Source organism: Mauremys mutica, chromosome 19 (genome assembly GCF_020497125.1).
Source record: "Mauremys mutica isolate MM-2020 ecotype Southern chromosome 19, ASM2049712v1, whole genome shotgun sequence".
Taxonomy (NCBI): Eukaryota; Metazoa; Chordata; order Testudines; family Geoemydidae; genus Mauremys; species Mauremys mutica.
Window position 1 is genome coordinate 25,684,806 of NC_059090.1, and position 22,456 is coordinate 25,707,261.

General features: G+C 59.6%; 2 protein-coding genes across 2 annotated transcripts; one reads left to right on the forward strand and one right to left on the reverse strand.

Annotated features, from left to right (window-relative positions):
- Positions 1 to 4,879: 4,879 nt before the first annotated feature.
- Positions 4,880 to 18,148, reverse strand: SARM1 (sterile alpha and TIR motif containing 1). The gene is made up of 9 exons (XM_044994004.1): positions 17,352 to 18,148; positions 12,214 to 12,832; positions 11,743 to 11,955; positions 11,080 to 11,171; positions 9,638 to 9,873; positions 9,358 to 9,460; positions 8,695 to 8,884; positions 8,453 to 8,574; positions 4,880 to 6,276 (listed from the first exon to the last, which is right to left on the reverse strand). Exons 1-9 carry the CDS (start codon positions 17,816 to 17,818, stop codon positions 6,117 to 6,119), a joined length of 2,202 nt encoding a protein of 733 aa, XP_044849939.1. The 5' UTR covers positions 17,819 to 18,148; the 3' UTR covers positions 4,880 to 6,116.
- LOC123353147 lies at positions 17,667 to 19,940 on the forward strand. Its single transcript, XM_044994005.1, has 3 exons — positions 17,667 to 17,807; positions 18,118 to 18,164; positions 19,156 to 19,940. The coding sequence occupies exons 1-3, from the start codon at positions 17,793 to 17,795 to the stop codon at positions 19,703 to 19,705; spliced, it is 612 nt and encodes a 203-aa protein (XP_044849940.1). The 5' UTR covers positions 17,667 to 17,792; the 3' UTR covers positions 19,706 to 19,940.
- Positions 19,941 to 22,456: the final 2,516 nt, after the last annotated feature.

Below are 22,456 nucleotides of genomic sequence, written 5' to 3' on the forward strand. Positions count from 1 at the left end.
GATGCTGCTGATGCCCATTTGCAGGTGACAGAGGAGTGAAAACTAACGGGCCATGCTGGGTGGCCCATGGGGGGATGTGCTCTCCTGCTGACGGGTTGCGGGTGATGCCAGGGGGCAAATTCCCCTCTGAACAGAGTGAGCTCTACCCTGTTGAGCGGCCAATAAGCCGTTAGTATGGAAAAAGAAACTTGCGACCAAATGCACCTCTCCCTCCAGGAAGAGATGGCCCCTGAAGGGCAGAACGGAAGTAGAGGAAGCCCAGCACTGGCTGAATAGACTGTAGAGGGAGGGAGGCAGGCCCCTGGCCCCTGTCTGCACCAGGATAACAGACTTGTTCTGCACGTTACTGCTCAGGCCAGGCTCTTGTAGCAGTGCTGAGAGTGAGAAACAAGTCTTCCCAGGAGCGTGTGTGAGCCCGGAGGGACATTCTCCCTTCCCGCCTGTCTAGCTGCAGAACCCATTCGTTGGGCCTGTTGAAAGCACTCATGGCAGTGCACACAAGTCCCGTGGAGCTCGGCTGTTCTCCGCTGGCAGATGGGTGTTAGCATCAGCTGCAGTGCAGTGTGTGCCGCAGAGGAGAAGCTGATGGGGGACGTGCCAAGGCAAGTAACATAGTGCCCTTCCGCTAGTGCCCTACAGCCCAGGAGTTCAGAGCTCTTTGTAAAGGTGGGCACCTGAGGTAGACGGGTTAAAGCTAAACCTGTCCCTGCATCCATCACTGTGGGCACCTAGGTTCAATAACTGTGGATTAAGTGACTTCCTAAGGCCACAGAGTAAGCAAATGGCAGAGGCAGGACCAATCTCATCCCATCACTAGGCTGAGCTGGATGGGGGACCAGGGCAGGAGGGTGTATTTGCAGGGGGAAATCATATGTTCTGTGGGATGTACTCTTCTGTTACCGAGCTGACTGCTGCTCCTCTTCCCAGAGGGTGGCAGGTGCCCTCATGTCTTCACGTTGTCACTCGCTCAGCTATCCCCTGCTGGGATAGTGCCACCTCTCCCCAGCCCACGGTGTTCAAAGCCTTCACAGCTGTTCTTCTAACAGCTATTAAACTTGTTTCCATGTGAATATATGATCTGTACAGTAACTAAGTGGCACTGCTGATAACAAACCCCTTATGCAAGGCTCCGAGATGTTCCCTGCGCCGTTTTGTAATCAGATTTAAGACAAGGACAAGATTGCTCATTCCCAGAATAGCAAATCACTAGTTCCTCTTGTGGCCCATAAAGTCTGGCCTTGGCAGCAGAGTTCTTTAATAGAATCATAAACACTTAAGGGTGGAAGGGACCTTGAGCGGTTGTTTTCTAGCTCAGCCCCCTGTGCTGAGGCAGGATCAAGTAAACCTCGACCACCTGAGACAGGTGTCTGTTTCTCAACACTTCCAGGGATGGGGATCCTACAGTGGTAACACATTCCAGTACTTACCTATCCTTACAGTTAGAACGTTTTCCCTAATATCTAACCTAAATCTCCCTTCCTGCAGCTCAAGCCCATTACTTCTTGTCCTACCTTCAGTGGATGGGAGAACAATTGATCACCATCTGCTTTATAACAGCCCTTAGCATATTTGAAGACTGTCTTCTTTTCTCCAGACTAAACGTGCCCATTTTTTAAATGTTCCCTCATAGGTCAGGTTTTCTAAACCTTTTATCATTTGTGTTGCTGTCCTGTGGACTCTCTCCAGTTTGTCCAGACTTCCTTCCCCACTTATCTCTCTCCATTATTCTCCTGCTTTTCTCTCTTGGGTTGAAGACTTTGGAGTGAAAAGCAGCAGCAAATAATCTGATGCCATATGAAGAATGACCTCATCAAAGAGCCTGGAGCCATAAAGATTAGAGATGATCCCCTGAGACTTGCTAGCAGCAACTACGTGCTGGGTTAACCTTTTCCTGGGCACTGGAGTGACGCTCACAGCAGCTCTGATACGATGTGCAGTATTTGCCAAATCAGCACAAGCTCTTGTTTAGCCCCTGCTCAAGCGGGGATGGGGAGAGAAGGGACATGCAGCAGGAAGGTATGTGAGGGGAGAATGGGAGAAGTAGAGCAGTTGTCGGATGTTTTATGTCAATAGAAAGGTCAGTGCTGGGACTGTCTGTGCAACTCAGAGCTTAGGGCCAACACTGACTTTCCCTACAAACATGGCATGCCAGGAGTTCAGGATTGTGGATGAATTTGTATCTGAATTCCTCAATGCAGCACCAGGCACTGATCCCATTGGGCTGCAGATCCGTTTTCCTGGCCAGTATCACCAGCTGGCAGTGGCTGTACAGTTTGATTTCACTGGTGCCACCGTGCTCACCTTGTGTGTCAGTCACGCACTGTGTGTAAAGGAAGAATCCAATAGGATTTATGGAAGAATAACGGCTCTTTTTGTTGGCTCTCCTCCCAGATCCTCAAGCATGGGCCAGTGCACGACCGACCATGGCGTGGCTGTGAGCAGCAGGTCTGGGTGTCCTTAGAATGCAATGAGCGCCCCGCTCACATTAATCCCAAACCCCGCCCGGGACATCCAGGGCCAGGGTAAAAGGGAGGCTGGGAGCCTTTCTAGTCTATATTATACAGGTTCTTGTATTGCCCTCAGCACCTTCTACTCACGCATTAAGCAACATGGCTAGCAGCTGCCTCCTGTGGTTTATTCTGTCTCTCACCCTCTTTCCGGGACAGAATATGTGGGCGGTGGAATGTTTTGGTAGGGCTCCCCCTCGCTATATCCATGCTGCTCGGTTTGTGTTAGAGAAGGTCAGTGCAGTGCCTCGGGGAGTGGGAGTTTGGGCTGATCCTTAGCTCCCAGGGGAGTTTGTGCAGTCTCAGACCAGCCCCCCAGCAAGCTCTGTCTCCCACACGGACCAGCTTTCTCCTCATGGTAGGAAGTGCCACTGTGCCTGAGAGGGAGTTGTTTGCTGTGGCTCTCATCCTGCGCCTTAGACCTTTACAGGGGCTTGTCCTTGACTCTCTTGGCTATGGGAAGCCAGTGGAAAGGGTGGAGCACAGGCCGGATGGGCTCGCAGGAGCCTGTGATGCTGAGGAGACGGACGGGAGTTCCTGGAGGCCTGCTGGCTCGAGCCTTCCCAGAAGACACGTTTGGCTGGGCCTGCTGCCCTCTTGCCCTAAAATCCCCGCAGGTGCCTCTGGGCCAGTGCAGCGTGCAGCACGCTCTGCCCCTTCATTCACCACATGGGGAAGAGAGGCCTGAGTGGGGCCTGCAGTGCTGCTGGGGTTGGACTCTCCAGTCCGGTCCCAAAGTGACGTGCTGGGCTCCTCCCCACCCCCTAGGCCTGGGTGGCAGAGAAGGTGCAGGCCGGAGGGAGCAGACCCTATGCAAGCTGTCCCCCTGTGCCTGTGGCTGTCTCCGATCACATCAGCTGCAGACGCACTGCTGTGCCTCCCCCCGCTGCTGGCCTGTGGCGTCACTCGCTCAAACCCCAGTGCCTCTAACTGAAAGCAATTCTTCGTTCAGGAGCCCGTCGTCTCCACTCCTGAATCATGGATGCTTCAGAAAGGTTCCTGCACCGCATCCCATTTTCTTTGGACCCGGGTTGTGGGCAGAGAGGGCTCGGTGGGTGTAATTGCTCCGCAGCGTTGCTGGGACCGAGCAACCCGTTCAGCACTCAGCCCTCCTGGCTGCCCGGTCCCTGTACACGCAGTGCTTGCATCCAAAGAAGTGGGCATTCACCCACGAAAGCTCATGCTGCAAAACGTCTGTTAGTCTATAAGGTGCCACAGGATTCTTTGCTGCTTCTACAGAACCAGACTAACACGGCTACCCCTCTGATACTTGAGTGCTGTGCAGAGGCACCGGGACCCGGGTGTTTACATTGCCTGGGCCTGGCGCTCCAGCCAGGCTCCAAGCGTTTGCGCTGCGCCCTGCAGGGGCTGCGGCACTTGCTGCCCTGTGAACGGGAGCAGGAAGGAACAGGCAGGAGAGCTGCAGTGAGCCGCATGCGGTGATGTCTGTGGTACCTGAGGAGCGCCCTCTGTTGGCCATCCGGTCACACTGTCACCTGGCGCTGGAAGCCTGGTGTGCAGGGGGAGCATGCTGTCACTGCTCAATAGGGCAGTGACCTTCCTTTCCCTAGGGCAGGGCTGGCCGTGGTGTGGCCCCAAGCAGCCAGCTTCAGCCTGCAGAATGGGGACCCCTTTGGAGGAGATTTCATCTCCTCCAAGAAAAGCCCCTGGCCAGTTCCTGCGTCAGAAAGGGGCCTGTTCAGAGCAACTTCCAGCAGCAGCCACAGATCAGAGGGGCAGGGTGGGATGAGAACCCAGACGGTGTGTGCACAGGTGCAGGGTGAGGTACAGGCCACAGCACCGCGAGCTGAGACCTCCTTGCATTGGCTGCCTGACATCAGGCTTCTCCGTGCACCCACGGATGCCACAGAAAAGGGCAAAGTGAAGCAAACCAGCCCCATGTTTGAGCTCCAGCTGCAGTACAGCCTCCCCCACCCCCCGTTAACAGGGCCCAGAGTGCATGGGCCAACTGTGCCTGGCCCCACATCTTGCAAGGTCCTGCTGTCAGCCCAGCCCCATGGCCAGAAAACACCCTCTGCCTCGGCAGTGGCCTCTGCCCCCACCCCCAATACTCTTTAGGCTGAGTAGCTGCTGGCTGACTTTGCATGTGCAAAGGATCTTGCTCATGGGGGTGGGAGGAGGTGAGGAAATGGCCTGTCACTTAACGCTGGAGCCAACGAAACCTAAGTGCAGCCCTGAGCTGGGAGGGAAGCTCACGCTGCAGACCCCTTGGGCTACGTGCCAGCAAGCTCCCTCTGAGAGGAGCAGGAGCCATGGCGAGTCTGGAATGAAGAGCAGCGCCGGCAGGAATAACGCACAGCCACAGCCCAGTGCCTTGCCGGTGTATAATGATCCCACAGATACAGCACAGCAGCTGACGTCCTTCCACGCTCCGGGCACCATGCAGCTCTGCACCCGGCCCTTGTGCTCTGCACACATGGGCCTGGCAGCACCTTGACAATGGTACCGGAGTGGCAAGAACTGAGACGTCAGGTGATAATAACAAGATGCACTTTGCGAAGGCCCCCGGGAAAGATTTCTACCTGAGCTAGAAGCAAAGGGCTCCCCAGGCCTGACGGTGACGGGCACCATGTGGTGAGAGGCCTCAAGGAGGGGGCAGGAGCTGCTGTTTGGCATGGGGGGAGGGGAGGTCTCCACCTAGGCAGGTTGTAAGGACCTGACATAAAACAAGGGGATTGCTCCCGGGCTTTGCTTTCATTTGGCCTCTCCTGCCCATCGGCACTTTGTGGTGCCACTTGCTCCCTGAGCTGCTGCCCTTGGTAATGGTCCCCAGGCACCCAGAAGGGCGTGTAAGTGCAGGAGCTGGAGTCTACATGGCAGCCTGTGCCAGCTGCGTGACGCTGCCTTGTGAAGTCCTCGTGAATACACAGCTCGTGGGGAAGGCTGTGAGTCTTTCACGGAGGTGATGGATTCCATGACTTTCTGGGACCTCTGGGACTTCTGCAGCTGCAGTGGCTGAGCCCAGGGCCGCCCGAGGAGCTGGGGCAGCTCTAGGACCAGCCACGCTGGCCGCTGCTCAGGCAACCCCAGGCACTGCCCAGAGGAGCGGCGGTGGGGCCCCAGGCTGACCCCACCCCCACTGTGCCTGGGCGGGGTCTGCGCTCTCCCTCACTTTCTCTGCAGGCTGTGGAGTCAGAGGAGTGGGCGTCGTGGCGAGGGAAGGGCACAGCTGTCTCCCTGCCCCCGGGGCATTGAGATGGGCCCTCTTGTCCGTCCCCACAGGCTCAGGCTGTAGGAGGCAGATAGGAAGTGTTCTTTGCATTAAGGGGCAAACACCCCTTTCGGTGCCGGGGCTGGATTCCAGGGTGGGAGGGTAATTAGAGAGTAGCTATTCGGCTGCTGCTGCCCCAGCCAAGGGCCCTTCCTCTTGCACTGTCTGAGCCAGGGAAGTGGGCCCAGAGGGAAGCCCTGGAAGCAGGAAGCTCTAACGGGAAGGATTTAACCCCACTTGGGGAGAGCTCTTGTGGGAAGTCCCTAGCACCATGTTTCTCAGCTGCCGGGCCGAGGACCGGTGCCACGCCCTGAGATCTCCCTGTTGCAGTTTAGGAAAGCAGCAAGCCGGTCCCTGGTTGAACAACAAACACTGCCCTAGAGGATATGGGGCGGCACTGCCTGGCTGTAGGTCTGCCCGAGAGGGGCTGCACACTCCAGGCTGTTCTCTGAGCCAGCTGAAGAATCCCGGGATGAGCGACCCTGGAGGAAGCGGATAATCTTCTCAATTGTGGCCTCCTGGTACTCATGGGACCATCTGCATCCGGGGAGAAAACAGAGTATCACACACTGCTGGACGGACTCGAAAGTTTGCAGGTGAGCGCGATGCGCCGGGCCATGGGCACTGTCACCCCCCTTCCCCCGGGATCCTGTTCAGTGTACCCGGGCCACGGGCACTGTCACCCCCCTTCCCCCGGGATCCTGTTCAGTGTGCCCGGGCCACGGGCACCGTCACCCCCCCCCCCGGGATCCTGTTCAGTGTGCCCGGGCCACGGGCACTGTCACCCTCCTTCCCCCGGGATCCTGTTCAGTGTGCCCGGGCCACGGGCACCGTCACCCCCCCCCCCCGGGATACTGTTCAGTGTGCCCGGGCCATGGGCACTGTCACCCCCCCCGGGATACTGTTCAGTGTGCCCGGGCCACGGGCACTGTCACCCCCCCCCGGGATACTGTTCAGTGTGCCCGGGCCACGGGCACCGTCAGACACACACACACACCGGGACACTGTTCAGTGTGCCCGGGCCCCGGGCACCGTCAGACACACACACACCCCGGGATACTGTTCAGTGTGCCTGGGCCACGGGCACCGTCAGACACACACACACCCCGGGATACTGTTCAGTGTGCCCGGGCCACGGGCACCGTCAGACACACACACACACGGGATACTGTTCAGTGTGCCCGGGCCATGGGCACTGTCAGACCCCCTGCCCGGGATACTGTTCAGTGTGCCCGGGCCACGGGCACCATCAGACCCCCCCCCGGGATACTGTTCAGTGTGCCCGGGCCATGGCCACCGTCAGACCCCCTCCGGATGCCACTGTGACCAAAGAACCTCGATGCCAACTGGCAGAGGGCACAGGGGTGCATACGGTTTACAGGAAACCCTGGGTCTGGTGTTTACATTCCAGTTCACCAGAGCATCACATGCAGGTGTCACATCATCACCTTGCTAACGGGCTGTGTGGGTACTGTGAAAGGAGGCGTGTGACTGTCTACACTGGGCAGAGTGTTCTTAGGCCATTGTAGCTACAGGCAGGTCACCACAGGCAGCGTCCCCAAGTCACATCCCACCACTTCTCTCCCCCATTGGCCATTGTGTGTTGTGTGGCTCCCAATAGGAGTCTGGCAGCCTGCGGAGCTTGTGAGACTTCAGGAGGAGGTAACCAGGGGTCTGTTTTCAGGTGAGGAGCAAAGGGGAGAGAGGATATAGCTGGGGAACAGACAGACACCCTGGGGGAGGAGAGCAGCCAGCAGGCTGGGCCTCGTGAAAGCAGGGTCTTGGCCATCCCAGTGGGAAAGCGCAGGGGAAAGGCTTTGGGGTGAGCAGCAGCCCAGGGCTCAGGCGTGTGAGGATCTGATTTTACGGGAAATCCTTTGTTTCCAGTGTTTCTATGAATCTCTGTTCTCTGCTACATACACAGGCAGCAAACCTGAGTGCTGTGTGTGACGCAGAGCTGGGTCACGGGGAAGCTGGGGGTGCTGTTCCTTTGGGAACATCCCGAGTGACCGGCGCCTCGGGGCTGGACGCTGCGGGGTTGGAGTGTCCTATCGCTCACCTGCATGAGGGCCAGTGGAGCCCACGTGGGCTGAGAGGCAGGGCTTGGGTTGCCTGTGGCTAGCAGAGGCAGGGAGCTGAAGCACAGCGGCACAGAAAAGGCTCCTTCATGCTATAGCCCCGTGGTAGTGAGGTGCCTCCCGACCCTGGGAAGCCTGGGCCCCGGGCATGGTAGGGACCCCCCACCACAACTCCTGGGGTGCCATTCAAAGTGCCAAGGGGCCACGGGTGCTGGGGACCGCGTCTGGGATCCTGCACTAGTGGCAAGCAGAGCTCAGAGACGAAGAGCAGGAGCAATGAAGGAGCTGGAGCGATTGGGTCAGGAGGAGGGGTGGACGGAGCTCAGTCTGCCCTGCTTGGCTGAAGGACAACAGGAGACACGACATCTGCCTGCAGGTAGCTGAGGCACCAAAAGGCCAAGGAAGGAGGAGAATTATTCAAGGGAGACCAGGAGAAGAAAATTCCAACTCCCAGATGAGATGGGTCCTAGCTGCAGAGAGGGCAGCACCCCCTGCCCTAAACTTGTGATGTTCAGCGGCCTGCGTCTGCTGTCTCACCCACCCACCGCCTCAGATTGCATCGCGCTGCCCGCACTCCACACAAGTCAGCAGCCACCGCAAGAGCACGGCTGGGACAGGGCCCCACCTGCACTTACTTGATGCCGTTAAATTTCAGGACAGCCCTCATGTCCTCAGGAAGATCCTGTGGATCAGGCCACTCAAAATGGTCAGCCACAGGGATGATGTTCTTCCCACAGCTCAGGGCCGTCACGATCTCCTGAGGGGAAAGCCCAGAGCTCAGCTCATGGCTCCCACATGGCAGCCAGAGCCATCTCCAGCCCCTCCCACTCCTGCAGTGCCACCAAGTCCCTCTGAGCTCCTGCCCGGGGCGTCTCACCTTGTGCACCCAGTCCTTGCGGTCAGGGTCCCCCATGCACTTATCCAGCGTGTTTGGCGAGAGAACCAGCACGAAGTTGCGGGCGCTCATCACGCTCTGGATCAGCTTGTCCTCAAATTTCCCCGCCTCCAGCTTCTCCACATCTATGAACACGCTGAAGCCATGCAGCTGCAGATGGACCTTCAACAGGCTGGGGGCAAAAGAGGCACCATCAGGGCACCCCCTGTCCTTGTCATCTCAGCCAGGGGCACCGTGAGATAGAGGAGCAGAGAACAGGCTCCCACAGAGCCAACTGCAGCCCCCCAGATGGTAGCTGCTGGCTCAGGCCTGCGCAGGCTCCAGGCGTGTGGGCTGTCACAGAACTAACAGGCAGGGACACTTTAAGCCCTGCCTCTGACTGGGCCACCAGGGGTGTAGAATGAGGAAGGTGCAAGTCAGCATCAGCAGGGAAGCAGGATGGGGTTTGGGGGCTGAATTCCCTTTCCAGTCTGCTCTGCTCTCCCTGAGCCTCAGCCACTGTCCCCTCCAGATGCTGCTCTGTCCTTCTCTGCTCGCAGAGAGATCCTGGGTCATTCCTAAGCCATCAGCACCATGACGCAGAACGGGGGCCAGCGCGCCTTCCCCTGGAGTGGGTCCGCATGGGGCGATCCCCTTGGCACTCACCTGGCCAGCTGGGAGCCAGTGCTCCGTCGGTAGCTGATAAACACGTCCGGCCCCTCGGAGGTGGATTTGCAGCCACTGCACGGCAGGGGAGAGTGAAGCATTTCTAGATATGAGAGTGGATAGCAGCAAAGAGTTAATGGTGATCTGTGAACGGTCACCCGGCAGCCAGACTAGTCCTATCCGGACCCCGACCCAGTGATCTGACCAGCCCTGGCCGGGACTGACCAGTGACCAAACTGGCCCCTGGTGTCTCTCTGCTGAGATGGGAGCAGGGCCTTACCCCTGGCAGCAGAGAGAATTCGCACGCGGTGGAAGCCCACATCAATGCGGCAGTCCTCCTGCAGCTGCTCCTCCGTCACACGGTGCAGGAAGTTGCGGTCGATGCCACAAGTCACCAGGTTGTACGTGTACTGGCGGAACTTGGGGTCAACGCTGCCCAGCCAGTCGGCCAGGTTGCTGCGGTCGCAGGTGGAGTAAATTGCATATGTCTTCAGCTCCGTCAGCTCGCGGAAAAACCTGGCAAGTCGATGGATGTAAGCACAGCGGGGAGGGATTTGATGGGGCTCAGAGTCAGGCAGGCACTCGGGAAGAGAAGAGAGCACCCAGGTGCTGTAGTGAAGGGTGCATGAGAGAGATGGACACACAAACAGTTGATTGACTATTGGAACATCTCAGCATTGAGACGTGACGGGGCAGGACCTGCAGCCAGGGGAGCAGAATCCAGGATCAGTCTGAGTAGCGCACAGGGCCCCATCCCAGTTCCTGTGCTGAGGAGAGCCCATCCCATCCAGCCACTCCCTGTGGCACTGGCCACCTTGTGAGAACTCCCCCGGCAGCAGGATGGAGTCACAGGTGGGCACAGGGCCCCAAGAGCCTAGGCCAGGGGTGGGCAAACTTTTTGGGGCGAGGGCCACATCTGGGTGAGGAAATTGTATGCAGGGCCGGGGCAGGGCGGGTGGAGTGCGGGATGTGGAGGAAGGGGCTCAGGACAAGGGATTGGGGCAGAGAAGGGGTGCAGAGTGTAAGAGGGGGCTCAGGGAAGGGGGTTGGGGTACAGGAGGAGTGCAGAGTGCAGGATGGGGCTCAGGGCAGAGAGTTGGGGTGCACGGGGTGCAGGGTGCAGCAGGGAGCTCAGGGCAGGTGGTTGGAATGCACAGGAGTGCAGAAAGGGGCTCAGGGCAGGGAGTTGGGTGCAGGAGGGGTGCGAGGTACAGGCAGAGGGCTTAGGGATGGAAGTTGGGGGGCGGGGGGCAGGAGGGGTTTGAGCTCCAGCCCGGTGCCGCTTACCTAAAGTGGCTCCGGGGTGGCAGTGGCGCACACCAGGGCCAGGGCAGGCTCCCTGCATGCCTGCCCTGTCCCCACGCCACTCCAGGAAGTGCTGCGGCCCCTGGGGGGGTGGGTGGGTGGGGGGGCAGAGGGCTCTGCGTGCGCACATGGAGCCCTTTGCCTCCCGGCCCGGGGGCTGCTTCTGAGAGCAGCGCCGGGCCCGCAGCACCACCAGGGGTAATCCCGCGGGCCGGATCCAAAGCCCTGAAGGGCCGGATCCGGCCCGCGGGCCATAGTTTGCCCATCCCTGGCCTAGGCCTCTCCCAGTGTGAGGTCAGAGGCAGCTGCCTCTGGTGCTCCTGTCACAGCAGAGAAAGGAGGGGAGAGGCGAAGGTCTTTGCCCTGGACTCTCCTGCTTGTCTCTGCAGTGACTGCTTTGGGACACAAGGGTCCTACCTCTTCCGGATGATGCTAGAGGCCATCCCCAGATCTTCCCGCAGATCCGTCTCCGTCAGTCGCAGCAGCAAGTCCCCATCCACCTCGTGCTCCTGCCAAGAGAGGAGAGTTCAAAGCTGCCCACCAAGAGCTGCTGCACAACGCACATGGAGCCCTGAGCCAGGGAGGAGGCTCAGCCCGGGGACGTGGATGAGACGGTCCATGCAGTGTACGGTGGGCAGCCCACAGGAGGGCTCACGGGGCAGCTCCACTGTCTTAAGCCATCCAGAGATGGGACTGCTCATTGACAGCCTCTCCCTCCAGACTCCTGCAATTCCAACGTGCTCTGGCTGTCGGGTCCAGGTGACACGTGACACGCGGTGGCCTATTGCCCCAGCTGTGATCAGGCAGGGATTCTCCCCTGGGACGGCAGTGCGTGAGGATGGAGGGCTTGCAGCACTGGTGAGACAAGACGCTGGTCTAGTCCCGTCTAGCTCTCCTCGAGGCTCAAGGTGCCAGGTGGAGACGTTGCCCTGGAGTGGCAGTGGCCATGAATTGCTCCATTGCTCTGGGTGACGGTGTATCTATAGGGGTCCTTATTACAGACGGTTACAGGGTGTGTTCTTTGTGTGTTCCCAGCAAAGGGCCTTTGCACTGCCCCTTTCCCCGCAAGCATGGCCCTACCAGGAAGCTCTGGCAGTATGTGTTGAATCCAGTCTGTTGCAGCCACGTCTGCACCTCGGTGGGTTTCCAGCTGGAGACGGTGGGCAGGATCCGTCGCGGCACCTCCTCACCCATCATGCGCAGCGCCTTCTTGGCCAGCGACGAGGCGGTGCTGTTGGTGGAGTAACACACTATCCTCTTCAGGCTCTGGGCAGCCCCAATTTCACTGAAAATCTGGGCACAGAAGAGCATGAGTCGTCCCATCCTTGTTCCCCTGAGTACCTTCCCGCTGCTTCGTGCTGCACAGTCCTGGCACGTGGGCATTGCAGGACACCACAGCACCCTCATAGGCAGAGCTGTGAGCACGTGGCGGGAGCAAGCGATGCCCCATTTCCCAGAAGCTGCAGGGCTGCTTGGATGTAACCTCAGTGCCCCTCCTCCCCCCACATCTACTTGTCTCAGGTAACCCTGCCCCCCAAAACCCAGCCTTACCTTGGTTTTCTTCTGCCTGGCTTTGATGGTGGCCTCTGTGCACAGGTAGAAGAGAGCGATGCACTGCGCCTCCAACCGCGAGCTGTCCAGCAAGGGGACCAGCTGCTGCAGGTCCTTTGCTGTCCTTCCCTGACTGTTGTCACTGCTGTCCAGCAAGTCGCATGCAAACCGCTCCGGGTCCAGAGAGGCGATGAAGGGCTCCACTAGCGCCAGGGTCCCCGACCGCTCCACCTCTTTCTCGATCTCTTTGTTGGTGGCCAGCACCGTGATGGCCAGGCATGCGTGTAGGCGGATCAGCTCGTCATCTTTGGAGAACACCAGTGGGAAGAGCCACTCTGCCGTGTTCTTCTCGATCATCAGCCGCTGGTTGGCTTGCCCACCGTACATGGCGCAGTTGGCCAGGGCCATGGCACAGTGGCGCAGTACAACGAGATCGGTCCAGCGGCACCAGTAGAGGATGGCGTCCAGGCCCCCGTCAGAAATGAGCTGGAAACAGGTCTCCTCAGTGTGTTTGAACATGTGCTCCAGGATACCTGAGAGGCTGCGTGCCACCTGGGGGCTGTCTCGCTCCTTGGTCAGATTCAGGATCACCCCCAGCCCAATCCGGGCAATCCGGTCCCTGGGAGAAAGAGAGGCAGGGGTGAAACCAAAGAGAATGGCAGTGCCAGGGCAACCAGAGACTGAACCCATCAATGTGTACATGGCACTAAGAGACTGGTATTTGCCCCAGGAGAGACAGAGGTTTCTATTGGCAGTGGAATGCCTCCAAGGGGCACAGATGTCAGGATGCTGGCTGCCAGGATTGCCTGCCCCTCCATAGTGCGGCTAGATACCTACAGGGCTGGTACTAGAGAACCACTTTGTTCTCATGCCTGAAGAGCCTTACAAATCCTCTTGGAGCCAGAGAGCATCCGGAGCCCCCTGAGGAAGCGTGGCCCAGAGACCCAGCTCCTAAGGGTTCCCTCCCACAATCTCAGGCCATCACATGAGCAGCAGGTGAATTTCCTGGGTTTACGCCTCACCTGACTCCCCTCCCCCAATGAGGCTTGTCCCTGAAATTCTCCAGCCATCGCCATCTTCTCAGCAAAGCTGCCACCAACCATCAGCCACCTCCCAGCTCAGTAGATTCAAACCCTCTTCTTTCCCTTCTCACTTGCCTCTGAGCCCACGGGGGGCGTTCGCTAGATGAAAGCTGGGAGCAGCCTCTGTTAGCGACACTTGCTCCCCAGCCAGGTCTCCCCTCCCAGCAGACAGTGTCTGGCCAGCTTGCGACAGAGTGCGTGGGGCCTCTGCACCATGCCAGCAATAGGCTAATGCGGATTGCAGGTCCAGGACAAGCACTGGCGGAGGGCACTGGAGCAGTCAGTACTGATCACAGCTCCAGCCAGTGGCTGGGACGAACAGAGTCCACACAGGGGTGGGCTGGAGGGTCAGCAAAGTCCCTGCAGGCAGACGGCAACTTTGCCAAATTAGAGGGATGCAGGCCAGGCAGCCCCTCTCTCCCCCAGTGCAGGTGAGATGGGTGTTTCTGGGAACTCCTGTTCTCTGTGCTGCTCACAGTGACCTGGGGCTACATTTGACAGCAATCAATTCCAATAGCTCTGGAAAACAGACTCAGCCTGGGGCTGGGGTCCAGAGTCCAGGCCCTTCCACCCAGTCTCCAGGTTCACCAGGTGCGTGGGGATTCTCTGAATCTCTGGCTAGGGCCGGGCACTGTCATCTAGAGCTTGCTACAGCATGGGAACCGTTACAAAGGATTCTGGGTAGGAGCTGCTGCAACTGGCAGCTTGTGCGGCCATGGCAGGAAGCAGGCTGAGAACCTTAGTTTAGTCTGAAGTGCTGCAGCTCAGTGTTCAGCCTGGGAACGCTGGGAGGGGGTTCTGGGCTCAGCGACACTCCAAGCCTGCATTTGCTAGGGGCAGAGCACAGCCTGCTAGGCTGCAGCAAGGCGGCTGGCTGGGAGCAGAATGAACAGACTCGTCTCCTGGCCCAGATGCAGGATGTGTGGTTCTGGCTGAGTCAGGCAACGGGGCCAAACGGCCGCTCCCTCTTGCCAGGAACTGAGGGGCTGAATTCAGACTCTCTGAGCTGATGTTTCCTCCCATGTTAATGACATCCTAATGCATTCTCCTCATTAACCTCTTTGCCTCTGGGCCCCGCTGCTACCACTGGGCTCAGAATAGGCTGTGAATTTGGATGAGCCCCAGACTCCGCAGTGGGGCCAGCTGCAGTACGTGCAGATCGATACTTGCACCAAGCAGCGTTTGCAGAGGAGACCTTGCCCTCAGAAATGCCTCCTGCTCCGGAGCTGAATGTGTACGTTACAGCTGTTCCCTGATAGCAGCGAGTCCCACTACCCTCACACACAGATGCATGTGCAAAGAAGGTGCCTCGTGCATTCACTCTCTTAGCATGAATCTGTCTGCCTCCGTTCCTGTCCCAGAAAAGCGAGTCCTAACCGTCGGTGACAGCCTCTTTGGACACCCAGCTGTGCAGACCCGCGTTCGTGGGAGCTCTGTGTATCCTCAGCTGGACATTCAAGGCAGTGTCAGTCTCAACTGCCTGCTGGTGCCTGGACACAGTGCCGCCCTGGCAGGCAGGAGTTGTGAGGGTGCGGCAGATCAAGCAGCACTGGCGCAAGGTCCATGCAGAGCATACTGGCTCAGGCATTGAGTCCTGGAAGAGGAGGCAGAATGGCGGCTGGGTGGAAACCTGCTGGAGACCAGGAGAGGCAGGGGAATTGTGGATGAAAATGTCCAAGCTGGAGTGAGCTGCCATGTGGGGCAGCTGGCAGGACGGATGGGATAGACGACGTGATTGTCAGATTTGCGGGAACCATTCAAACAAGAAGTTCAGCTCAGATTGCAGAGTCTTCCTGCCTCGGCCTCCTCCACGCAGGGTCCAAGACCCTAGGTTTGCATTGTCCAGAGCAGGCGAGAGCAGATACAGTCCAGTCCGGGAGCCAGGAACCAGGCTGGGGAGTCTGGGCAGCCAGCACAGGGCTCAGGGAAAGGATGTGGGGATAATTGGTAGGGAACCAGGGAAACCAACAGCCTAGCTCACAGCTGGGGCCGAAAGGCCAATGGCTGCCGTCAGGAGGGACCTGCTAGAGTTTGGGGTAGATGGGCTGAGTCTGGGTGAAGCTGCCGGCCCGTGGTCCTGGCATCTGCAGCACGGAGCCCGGGGCTTGGGCGAAGAACATACTGAACTGGCAGGGAGTTAGGGCTTAGAACCAACTGCCCCGGCCCCAGCCACTCAGTGTCCTGGGACAAGGAGAGCGGACACGGCTGTCAGCGCCTAGCACCCTGGGACGCGCCGGCAGGCTGAGGTCACTGGCTGTGATGAGGCGCACCCTGCGGGAGATGATATCACAGCCCAGCCCAGAGACAGGCTGCAGCAAGAGAGAGGACAGTGGGGAAACTCTTCCCGGCACTAACCCGCCCTCTGTGCTGCCTGCTCCAGAAACCTGTGCTCAGCTAGAGGAGTGAACAGGCAGAGCTGTGTGACTGAGCATGGAGGGCAGGTCTCATTTCATCCAAGCAGGACGGCTGGAGCTGTCAGACCCAACCCAGGTACAAGAGGTGCCTGAGCCGGTTCCTATGGATGTCAGGGGCAGAAGTCCTCGTCTCCCTGCCTACTTCCTAAGAGGCTGAGAACTGCGAGAGCCAGTTAGCTGAGCCTGGGACTTGTTCTGAGCATTGGGACCTGTAGCTCCGACAGCCAGAGTGTGCTAGCAATTGTCTAGCTTGCTTCACTCGTTAGGGGTGACTGGTCCCAATGAACGCCTGATCCCTGGTGATGCAGTGGATGTGCAGGGGTGCACAGATGTGGGGGACAGCACAGCACCACCCCAAGGAGCTGGCAGTCTCAAGGGGGCAGAGAACTGAATGCACACACTTAGAGAAGGGCAGATCCAGACGCTGTACACAGACATGCTCCCATCCCTATGCTGGAGAATATACAGTTATCACTACCCACTTGTCTGCCAGGCCAGCAGAAGAGTCTGATTCCCGAGCACAGCCCTGCAGAGACCGTTCTGGAGGAAGATCTCTCCCTCGCCATGCTAAGATCCCTAGCTAGGGAGTGTCACCCTGAGGGGCAGAGGAGCTTTGCTCTGGGAGCTCAGGGAGCCGGAGGCTTGCATGCCCTGTGTGTTACCGAACACACCTCCCAGCCAGAGCTCTGACCCAGGCAGCGAGCCCTTGGACTTTGCCTCAGCCCCTCTTCATGGCTGCCACCTCTCCAGCCTTTAGGGCTTCTGGTCAAATCCACTGGCCCATCCCTCTGTCTGTACAGCACCTAGCACGGTGGGGCAATGGGGGCCCTAGGCATGCCCATCGTAACCATGGTTCATCATCCTCAGCCGCGAGCCGGCTCCCAAAGGGCACATCCCCCTCACTGCTGAGGCCTGAACGGGGGACACCAGGTGTGACAAAGACCCCAAACATGTGACACACAAACGCAACATGCTGCTGGAGTCACCCGTTTGTGTGAATGACTCGACGCCCTGCCCCAGGAGCCTGCAGCCTGGAGCTCATCACAGTCTGCAACAGAAGGGAGGGGTGGCGGGGCCCTTGGGCAGATGGGTGTGTGAAACATGGGGGAGGCCAGGGGGGCGTCTGCCTCAGTTGTGTGCAGAAGCAGTGTCGGTATGATCATAGGCAGTGGTCTGTGTGTGAGGGAGGCAGTGTCTCCGGGTGTGGTGGTCTGTCTCGGGTGTTTTGGGGTGTCTCTGTACCGTGGGCTGGGGGTCTGTGGAGTGTGTGTGTTTGGTGGCTGATGTCTGTGCTGGGGGGTCTCTGTGTGGGATGTTCCTGCTCTGGGGTGGGGAGGTGTCTCTGTGGGATGTGCTGGGGATCTCTGTGCTCTGTGTGTGCAGTGGGTGGGGGATGTCTGGGGGCTGGGCTGTGGGTCTGTTATCGGGCATGTGTCTCTGAGGAGAGGGTGCTGGGGGGAGGGCTCTGCGGGGGGCACTGGGGGGAGGGCTCTGTGGGTGTATGTGGGTGTGCTGGCGGGAGGGCGCTGGGGAGGGCTCTGCGGGGGGCACTGGGGGGAGGGCTCTGTGGGTGTATGTGGGTGTGCTGGGGGGAGGGTGCTGGGGGGGGGCTCTCGTGGGTCTGTGCCCTTTGCAGACTCACCTGTTTTCTGCCACCAGGATCTGCTCCAGGAGTTGGCTTGCCTGGCACTTGGTTTCCAGCTCTGTTGCCTGGAGCAGGTTCAGCAGCAGGTCCAGGCCCCCCTCCAGGCGGATCACGTCACACAGAGCTTTGGCCACATCTCTCCCCAGGGTGGGCATCACCCAGGCCTCCTCCACCAGCTGGAAGATCTCTGTGATCCCCTTCCTGAGATCCTCAGGGTCGGCTGCCTGCTTCATGGAGGAAATGGCCAGGTGCAGATCAGGGAGGATCCGATCCAGAGCCACCTGGACATCCGTGCTCACCCCAGGGGACACTTCTCGGTGGTTGCAGGCAGCCCCCGCCCTGGACCCGGACCCGGACCACAAGCACGCCCGGCTCATGGACTCAGGCACCGACGCCCTCTCCGAACTGGACATGGCAAAAAACCGGCACAGTTTATAGATGGAGACGAGCAGGGTGAGAACCATGGGCAGCCCCTAGAGCAGCATCCCAGCTCAGACGCCACCGGAGGGCACCGGAGCCTTGGCCTGGGGCTCGTCCTGGAGGGCACAAAATTAGCTGCAAAGCGCTGTGCACGGGCCCCTGGGCAGGCCAGCGGCTGCACGGCCTGGTGCCCTCGGAGGGGCGAGAACAGCAGAGAGGAGATGGAGGAGACGGGAGGGATGGAGAACAAAGCGGGTGGAGGCTGGGGGGAGGAGGAGGGGTGGAGCTGGGCCGGGTACCAGCTGCAGTGCTTGGCCTGTGCCAGCTCTTTCTCCCCTCCCAGACGCGGATGCTGTTGCCGCTGCCGGGATGCAGAGCTCGCAGGACCAGGTGAGTGAATGGCAGCTGCTGCCTGCACTGCCTGCTCCAGACCCATCCAGGCTCCGCCTGCTGTCGGCTCAGCATCCTCCCACGGCCCCTGGGGGTGATGTCACCCAGCTCAGGTCCCACCCCTACAAGGAGGATCTGTCCCCATGGCAACAACATCCCCTCCTCCTGCTGCCGCCAGAGATGCTCTGGCAATCCACTGAGCAGGGATGGCAGCCTTCCCCTCAGGCCCTGCTCACCCAGAGCTCCCCCTCTGCCCCCCCAGCTGATCCCCCCTGAGCCCCCCTCTGCCCACCCAGCTGATCCCCCCCCCAAGTCCCCCTCTACCCCCCCAAGCTGGTCCACCCTGAGCCCCCCAGCTGATCCCCCCTCTGCCCCCCCAGCTGGTCCCCCAGCTGATCCCCCCTGAGCCCCCCTCTGCCCCCCCCAGCTGGTCCACCCTAAGCCCCCCTCTGCCCCCCCAGCTGATCCCCCCTGATCCCCCCTCTGCCCCCCCCAGCTGGTCCACCCTAAGCCCCCCTCTGCCCCCCCAGCTGGTCCACCCTGAGCCCCCCTCTTCCCCCCCCAGCTGACCCATCCTGACCCCCCCTCTGAGCCCCCCCAGCTGATCCACCCTGAGCCCCCCCAGCTGATCCACTCTGAGCCCCAGGTCCTCCACCTGTATCTCCTCAGACCACGCCCTTCTATCACCCCCTATCCTGAGACCCCTTCCCAGAGCCCTGCCATCTCCTCTCTCTCAGGCCCTGGGGGCAGAAAGCTCCTTCCTTCCCCTAAGTCTCCTTTGGCCACTCCTCCAAGATGGGGCGGGCAGCCTGAGAGAGCCCTGCCCAGCCCCTGGCCGAGGTGCTGGCCAGTGACAGTCTCACCCCCTGGTGCCATCAGCAGGGCGGGGCTCACGGGAGGGAGTGGGGTCGCGGGCTGCCCTTACTCCGGGCTGGCCTGGGCAGAGCAGGAGGCAGCAGCGCACACGGGCCTTTCCCTCTCTCCTCTGAAGCCCCCACGAAGCTGCAAGTGGCAGCCCCTGCCCGCATGTCCCCTGCTGCCGCAGGCCCAGGTCACAGCAGCTCTGCTGGCGCATTACGGAGCCACGTGCGGGGGTCCAGCGCTGCAGTTTGCTGCTCGGTTCCTGCTCCACATGGTTGGGTGAGTCGTCCTGTCTGCCTGTCCCAGCCCGGGGACAGTTCTCTGCGTACGTTGGCTACTGGGCCAAGCTGGCCTCATTCAGAGCGGTGTCAATCAGGGTGACGCCATTGGCTCAGGATTTGCCCCAGGGTAGCTGCAAGCAGGATTTGGCCTGGTACCTGCTTTTGTTACCTAGCCCAGGCAGACACGCGGGGCAAAACACACTGGGTGTTGCATGGCTGGAAAGAGCCATTAGAACCCTTTGCACCAGAGCCAAGCCGCAGCCGCCTCAGCCTGAGACTGGAATCCAGGGGGCGGTTTTGGTGCCTAGCAGCCGGCGGTCACCCTCTCTGCACCCGCGTGGACGGACAGAGCCGGGGGCCGTTACCTTGTGGCAGGGGACAGTAACCAACGGGATCTGACCGGCCCAGGCCTCCAGGAGATGCTGAGCCATAAGGAGTTTCCTAGCCCATGATTTCTGCCCAGTGCTAGCAATAGTTCATGTAGCTAGGAGTCCGCAGAGAAAAGGGGCTGCCCACCTTAGTGAGCATCCCTAGCTGCTGGCCAGCTGGTGTGTGCGCGTGTCCCTGGGGTGGGTAGCTGGTGTGTGTGTGTGTGTCCCTGGGGGGGGCGGGGTAGCTGGTGTGTGCGCGTGTCCCTGGGGGGTGGTAGCTGGTGTGTGTGTGCGCATGTCCCTGGCAGGGGGGGTAGCTGGTGTGTGTGTGTGTCCCTGGCAGGGGGGGTAGCTGGTGTGTGTGTGTCCGTGTCCCGGGGGGGTAGCTGGTGTGTGTGTGTGTGTGTGTGTCCCGGGGGGGGGGTAGCTGGTGTGTGTGTGTGTGTCCTGTGGGGGGGTAGCTGGTGTGTGTGCGTGTGTCCCTGGCAGGGGGAGTAGCTGGTGTGTGTGTGCGTGTGTCCCTGGCAGGGGTGGTAGCTGGTGTGTGTGTGTGTGTCCCTGGCAGGGGGGGTAGCTGGTGTGTGCGCGTGTCCCTGGGAGGTGGTAGCTGGCGCGAGCGTGCGTGTGTGTGTCCCCCTGTCGCTAGCCAGTTAAATTATTAACCTTTTGCTTTTCCATCTCTCTTGCTTTCCCTACCAAGCCCAGAATTATTGGGGGGGGGGGTTGTGAGAGCAGCAGGCTGGGGCTCTGCATGTGACCTCAGCTTCCACCTACACCCAAGCACGCTCCAGCTGGGAGGGGACCTAGATCAGACCCTTAGTCTGGCCAGTTACTCTTGGCTCTATGCAGGCTGACAGGCAGGTCTCCGGGCTGCCCCCTGCCCCTGCCCCTGCCCCCGCTGAGCAGCTCCTGTGCGCAGGGCATTTCATCAGCTCTCCCTGCTCAGGGTGACGGGCCCTGCAGCCCGAAAGAGGAGAGAGCCCACGTAGCTGAGTGCGGCCGATTGCCTGGGTCCATGTCCAGGCAGCAGGCCCCTCCTGTGGGGCTCCCCCTATGGTGGCGGTGGGGGGGCAGCGGCAGAGATCAGTATGCCTCATGCCTTTGCTTAGATCCCTGCTGCGGGGATCCCTGCTGCTTGCATTACCCTGGGTGGCTGGAGAGGCTGCTGTTTGCTTCGCTCAGGAAATGGGCATCGCTGACTGGCTCTGCCCCTTGGGGAGGAATTACAAAGCCCCGTTTGGCTCTTATCCTCTCCCCTGGGCAGGGCTCGGCACCGGCAGCCTGTCTCGCCAGCCCCTGCCCAACACAGCTCGGGGGCCAGGGGCGGCACAGGCTGGACCTCTCCTTGAACAATGTATCAACTTCCCGTCCGGCTCAGCTACCCAACGGGGAGACATCGACTCAGGCAATCACGGACATGTCGGGCTGGAAGGGACCCCGAGTCCAGTCCCCTGCGCTGAGGCAGGACCAAGTAACCCTCGACCAGCCCTGGCCCGAGTTTGTCCAGCCTGTCCTTAAACAGCTCCAGTGATGGGGATTCCACACCCTCCCTTGGAAGTGCTTAACTCCCCGTAGAGTCCGAGCGTTTTGCTAATATCTAACCTCAGTCTCCCTGCTGCAGATTAAGCTGATTACTTCTTGTTCTACCATCAGTGGACACTGAACAACCGATCACCGTCCTCTCTATAAGAGCCCTGAACATGTGTGAAAACTGTTATCAGGTCCGCCCCCCCCCCCCACACCATCGTCTTTTCTCAAGACTAAGGTGCCCCATTTTTTGACCTTTCCTCAGGTCAGGTTTTCTAAACCTTTTCTCATTTTTATCGTATCTGTTTTCAACCATGTGAATGAATAGGAAGAAAATTAGGCCTTTATCACTGAACTAAAAGATAACTGGCAAACCCTATCCATACCGGCCTGCCTTTCCCACTGCCCTGGCCCTGGGGCCTTGCTAACCCCATTCGTCGGGGGCAGAAAGCCTTCAGCGACCCCTGCTGACTGCGTTCCTAGTGCAGGACGGGAGGCTGAGGCAGATCTGAGAGCTCCCGGGGAACCTTGTCTCTGTCTCCCAGCCTCCAGAAGGGGTGATAAGGCTGACAAACCACCATGACTCCTGCAAGGGCAGAGAGCAGCGCACGCAGACCAGTCTCTCCAGTCCCAGCAGCTCTGTCACTAAGTGTGCTGTAGCGATGTGAGATGCCCCACAGCGGGCAGAGCAGCTGGGCCCTGCTTTGCAATGGGACACTGCCCCATGCTCAGGCAGCGTGTACAGGCTGAGCCCAGGTGGATCCTGGACCTTGCTCCTTGCCCCTGATGGCTGGGAGTTATCAGGAGCCAGGAGGAAGAGCCGAATTCATGTTAATTAGTAACAAGAGGGTCTGATGAAAGGAGAATTCTGGGAGCAGAATACACAGAGCTCTGTGTACCCAATGAACTGGAGAGCCAAGGGCCCAGACTTTGCATGATGCAGCCAGGCTGGTCGCTGGCCCCTGGCTTCAGCCCCCCACCACTCTGGAGTGCCGGGCGGTTTGGTCACTTGCCCTGCAGCTGCTGAGACACAGGGAAATAGCTTCACTCAGATCCTAAAGTGCAGCCATCACTGCATGTCCTGGGGGCTCGTGTCAACATCGCCAGCCCCAGGCAGTCACAGATCCTTAGTCAGGCCCAACAAATCATGAGATTGGCTCAAGAATCCCAAACGCTGGGTTCTGGCCATTTGCTCTCTGAGCCTTTGGGAGTCAGTAGGATCAGAAGAGGCTAAAATAGGGAAAGAACAAGT